The 6,000-nt window shown below is 38.1% G+C and overlaps 1 protein-coding gene across 7 annotated transcripts in view; it reads right to left on the minus strand.

The window, feature by feature from the left end:
* The window catches only part of Nbea (neurobeachin), a gene marked incomplete at its 5' end in the record, with an annotated part of 638,824 nt that overhangs the window by 39,095 nt on the left and 593,729 nt on the right, over positions 1 to 6,000 (minus strand). For all 7 annotated transcript variants that reach the window (XM_013515839.1, XM_013515836.1, XM_013515838.1 and 4 more), the window contains 1 exon segment: positions 1,365 to 1,532. In XM_013515839.1, coding sequence (XP_013371293.1) covers positions 1,365 to 1,532 — 168 coding nt within the window.

Here is a 6,000-nt window from a genome sequence, read left to right on the forward strand (position 1 = left end):
CTAAAATGGGTAATAGTGTACTACTATAAAATAGAATACCTAGGACCAAAAATGTCTATTATGTGTAAAAGTCAAAAATCAATTTGAACTTGGTCTTGGAGAGTACAAATGAGCTATTTCAATTACTATTTTTTCTTTTTGATTTTAAAAGAGTTTGATTTTATGAATTTATATAACAGGCATATGATAGGCAAAGATATATAGTTGTAATACTTAAACTAAGAATTATCTCCTACCGAATAATCTGAGTACAATTTATGCTCAACTTGGGATACTAAAGCAAGGTGAGTATGCTGGTTTGTGGAGAAAATTCTTCAACCAACCAATGTCATACCTGGATTTTCTCTCATTTATTCACTCATTCTCTAATTCTGTTTATTTGTGTATATGACATGGTACAAGACTGCCTCTAAGTACATGCCACAATCTCCTAAAGATCTGTGATCCTGAGGCTGTTCCCTCACCCACCTTACTCTCTGCATGGAACCATACCAAGGAGTCATTTTGGTTTTACAGAGGTATACAAGAAATAACTTCATGCAAATATTTTTAGTAGAGCTTTAATCCCAAATCTGCCTCTAAAATTAAAAAAAAAAAAAAGCATTTCACTGCCTGGAGATGTAGAAATGATGACTTGTTTTGCATACAGCAGATGGCAGGGAGTGGGTAGGATGGAAGACTGGGAAACAGCTTCCTGGCAGCAACACTTATGTAGCAGCTGTTGCATCTTTACTCTTTCCATCTATCTAAAATCGTTTCATGCAACACGGAAGTAATTTAAATAATATTTTATATGGGTATCTTTATTAAAATACTTACACACATACTATAACATTTCCAACTGTTAGCTATCAACATTTTGGGTTGAGAATATGGGTATGAAATACTATGACAGCATCTATTTCTTTTTTGGTACCGGGAATTGAACTCATGACCTTGCGCTTGCCAGGCAGGCACTGTGCCACTGGGCACTGCATCTATTTCATTCATTCCTGGCCCTGCATCTATTTCATTGCTTTTATTTAAAAAGAAAATCCATGCTGTGAAATACTCATATTGAAATATTTGGCTAAGTTTCATTCATTAATAAAACACATACTACATTAAACATTTTAATGAAATTCTGAAGCAAAATAAAGATATGCAAGTGCAGAAAAAGTGCCTGCAATAAAAAATGCACAATATATTGGCCCAGTTACTTGTTTCTGACATATATTCAGTGTTCAACATTTATCAAGAACTTGAAATCTACATGTGGGAAAAAGTTATGTTTAAAGGAGATTTACATGAAAAGAGATAAAATGTCAAATTTGTGTTTGACAGATGCCAGAAATTTCTGGAACAATATGGGACATTACACCTACCTCTCTGAGCACAGGGTCAGTGATACTATCCAGGTTCACAGAGCCTTCATAGGTCAAGTAGTGGAAAACGTTCAGAGCACGGACTGCTTCTGGTCCCCGCTGCTTGTAGCCAAATATGAGGTCAATCCACTGATGTAGTTGGCAAGAAACAAATTCGCTTTCCAGGGCCTGAAGTGATTCAAGAAAAAGAAACTGGAGACTGTCCACACTTAGCAAAGCTCCTTATCTTTTTTCTTTTGCAAAATACTCTATAGATGAGGAGAATACTCCTTTAACATTCTTCTGTCTGATTTATATGCATCAGAGCCTCAGTTCTTAAAAATGGTGAAATACCATCTTTAATAAGGCATGAACCAAAATGAAAATTTTTCCTTTCCAAAATGCTTCACATTCTCTTGGCTCTGCTATATATTCAGTATGAATTTTAATATGAAATAGATTTCTTACAAAACATACCTATGCTTAAAAGAAAGATAATTTGAAATGCCTGTTTTAATGCCATTTTTCAACAATTTCATTCCCAACTGATAAACATTAGTTTGAAATTAAACAATAAGAAACTTGATGTACATTTCTTTTCCTCTGAATGTCTTATATCTAAGACAACTAGGAAGGAATGTCTTCCTTCTGCTGTGAATTAACTTAGCTGTTGAGAGTTTGGGAATCACTAGGCAATTTGGGATATGTGCTAGCTGGTGAGAAACTGTAAATTACTAAGCACCAGTAACCATACAAGGCTTCTCTAAAGAATCAGAGTAAAAGGGCCCCTCTTTTTTCCTAAGAAGTCTCCAGAAGCTTCTTCACGGTATCCTGACAGGGGTGTAGAGTCCTGTTCAGCTGTGGGGTACACAGGGACAGCTATGGCCTGCTGTTAACTCTCATTTCACTCCCTGCATTCGTTCATTACCAACTTCGTACTGATTTAAAGCGGGCAATGATTTCAGTAGCATGAATAAAGAGCTGTACATTTAGCTTTATAAATTTCAGCTATGCCTAGCCATATAAAACAATCTTCTAAATGATAACTGTGACTAAATATGTAAATGAAGCAATTCTCTTGTTAAATATTCCTGATTTGTAAGGTGCTGAAACCAATTTGGAACTCACTTAATTAGTAAATGATTTCCTAAAGTAACCCTTTCAAAACTGGATTTTATTTTAAAAATATGCATTGTGAATAATACCTTTCAGCTTTCACGTTTAACTAATACTTTATTCCTTTCAACACCTTTGCTGATTTACTCCTTCAAAAATTTTTATTATTTAATTTATAACAATTATTGTGGATGCCTTTCATAAACAGATTTTATGAAAGGATAATAGAGTGTTGTACTTAAAACCAAACTGCATTTCTATATTCTATATCCCAGTGATCTTCAGAGTTCAAACTACATCATAATACATGAGACAAAAAGATCAGATAATACGTTAGTTAAGATTCTATATTCTGATTACAGTCTGAGTCTCTGTCCTCCATGCACCCACTGCAGAGAGGAATTCCTCACTCAGAAGCCCTGGGGACTGCTCTCACTGGGGTTTGCATGTGGGCCCTGTGCCAAGTGAGGGAGTGCTCCAAGAGCTGCTGGTCCCGTGGATTGAGTCCGTGCTTTGCTTCCGCCGCCACAGTTCCCAGCTGAAACTTGGGAGAGAGCCAGGTATTTCCCACCTACTTCCTGGGGGCAGAGTGGGCGACCCAGGACCCTGCCACCATTGAAGTCTGAGTCTCTGCCCTCTGTGCACTTGCGGCAGACAGGAATTCCTCACTCAGAAGCCCCGAGGACTGCTCTCACTGGGGTTCACATGTGGGCCCTCCCTGCGCAGGCTCTGCACCAAGTGAGCAAGTGCTCCAAGAGCTGCTGGTCCTGCAATTTGAGTCTGTGCTTTACTTGCGCCCAGACCCCCGGGGCATTGCAGGCACAGGCAGTCTGTGATTGCTGTCTGTCTGGCCCGCATCTGGTTCCTGTAAGTGTCCTGAACTGACTGGAGACACAGAATCAGGTGGTTCACAATCTGTCAACTCTGCAATTCATGTCTGGGTTTTGACTGAACCTTAAATTGCCTGGGGACAAAGGTCCAGTGGACCAGGATTGTCACACCAGTGCAACCCAACTCTAGGCTGTGCATGTGCCCTGAACTGCAAGGGGACGCTGGATCAGATGGTCTGTCATCAGTTGACACCAATGCCTGCGTCTGAAACCTGGGATAACGATACAAATCAACAACTGTTGGAAAACCCCACAGTAAGTAGAGCTTCTCAGTGGACACTGAGGGGCAAACATGACCAAAGGGAAACTGGACACTAGCAGCTGTTGCAGTGCAGCCACTGAAGAAGGAAACTGAGCTTTTGCATCCAGTATAAAACATGATAAAATGAAGGACTAAAACACAATCCCAGAACTCCACCCCACTCAGAACAAGTCCAGGAGACATTGACATAGGAGAACTTGGTAAACACATGCTTGAAATAGCTGAAATGAATGCAATGGAAATAAACAAACAACTCCACAAGGCCATAGAGGAGATGAGATCAGAAATAATCTCTCAGGCAAAAAATGAAATGACATTAATAATGTAAGAACTGCTCAAAATGTCTGAAGAAGAAACGTATAAGGAAACAGAAGAACAAAGGCAATGGACGGAAGTGTTAAATGAAAAATATAGAAAGGACTTAGAATGCATGAACCAGATCAAACAGACTTCCAGGAAAACAAAGCTCCCACTGAAAGGTACCAAAACCGCTTGAATGAAGCTGAAGATAGAATCTCAGACTTTGAAGACAGCATGGAAGCTAGTGACTGTGAAAGAAAGGATCTCATAAAATCAACAAGGATTTAGGAAAAGTCAATTCAACAGCTGCAAGACAAGGCAAAGAGGAATAATGTATGACTTATAGGAGTCAATGAAACAGCAGGAGGCAACACAACTGACATAAAAAGAACAGTTTCAGAAATAATAGCAGAAAATTTCCCAAGTATGGAAACAGAACCTGATATACAAGTAAATGAGGCATACAGAACTCCAACCAACCAAAACCAAAATAAAACTGTACCCAGACATATAATAGTCAAGTTCCAGGATCTCCAGCAAATGAACAGAATATTAAAAACTGCTAGAGAAAAGAAACAGATTACCTATAAAGGGAAGCCCATCAGAATCATGGCAGACTTCTCAGCACAAACCATCCAATCGAGAAGAGCTTGGAGCAAGGTATTACAGGTCCTGAGACCTACAGCTTCCAACAAAGACTGATGTACCCTGCCAAACTATCTCTCAAATTTAATGGAGAAATAAAATATTTCCATGACAAGAACAATTGAAGAACTTCATGAGTGCCAAGCCAGCATTACAAACAGTACTAAAAGATATTCTAGACAGAGAAAAATCTGACTGCAATTTCAAGAACAACAGTAGGAAGGAAATGTCAAGAAGAGCAGGCAAGTAAACAGGTAGAAAAAGGAGGAAACCAATGCAAGTAAATAACATGACAATGATAAATCAACACATACTGGTTATAACTATAAATGTAAATAGCCTCAATTCACCAGTCAAAAGAAACAGACTAGCAGAGTGGATTAAAAAACAAAATCCAATGATATGCTGTATACAGAAAACACATTTCACTCAAAAGGTAATTCATATACTGAAAGTCAAAGTGGAAAACAATCCTCCATGCAACAGGAACCCAGAAAAAAGCAGGGGTAGCTATTCTGTTTGCAGACTATGTAAACTTGAAACCGACAACAATCAAAAGAGATAAAGCAGATCACTACATACTAGTCAGGGGAAAACTGCAAGAGGATGAGATAACAGTCATAAACATGTATGCACCAAATTTTGGAGCTCCAAATTATATAAGTCAGATCTTAACAGGCATGAAAACCCATATAATTAATAACACTATTGTAACAGGGGACCTCAACACCCTTTTGACCCAAAGAGATCGGTCAACTGGACAAAAAATCAGCAAGGAAAAACAGGAACCAAAGCTGTGAACAAATGGACTTAGTAGATGTACACAGAGTGTTCCACCGCACAACATCAGAATACACATTTTTCTCAGCTGCACATGGGTCTTTCTCTAAAACAGACCACATTCTAGCCCATAGAGTGTAACTTTTGAAATGCAAAAGAACTGAAATTATCCCGTGCATATTATCTGACCACAGTGCAATGAAATTGGAAATTAATGACAAAAGGAACCCCAAAAACTCCATAAACACTTGGAAATTAAACAACAACCAATGGGTCACAGAAGAAATTAAAGAGGAAATTAAAAAATACCTATAAATGAATGAAAATGTAAACATAACTTACTGGGATCTATGGGATGCAATGAAAGCAGTCCTCAGTGGGAAATTTATACCAGTGAATTCACACAAAAGGAAAACAGAAAGACAACAAATAAATAGCCTAATGCTGCATCTTAAACTTTTAAAAAAGAAGAATAAGTCAAGCCCAAAGCCCAAAGAAGGGAGGAGGTTACAAAGATAGAGCAGAAATTAATGAAACTGAGATAAAGAAAACCCTCCAAAAAATAAATGAATCAAAGAGTTGGTTCTTTGAAAGAATAAATAAAATTGATAAGCCCCTAGCCAACCTTATCAAGAAAAGGAAGGAAATTAGTCAGATTCATGCA

This window comes from Chinchilla lanigera, unplaced genomic scaffold, assembly GCF_000276665.1.
Source record: "Chinchilla lanigera isolate Chin_1 unplaced genomic scaffold, ChiLan1.0 scaffold00030, whole genome shotgun sequence".
NCBI lineage: Eukaryota > Metazoa > Chordata > Mammalia > Rodentia > Chinchillidae > Chinchilla > Chinchilla lanigera.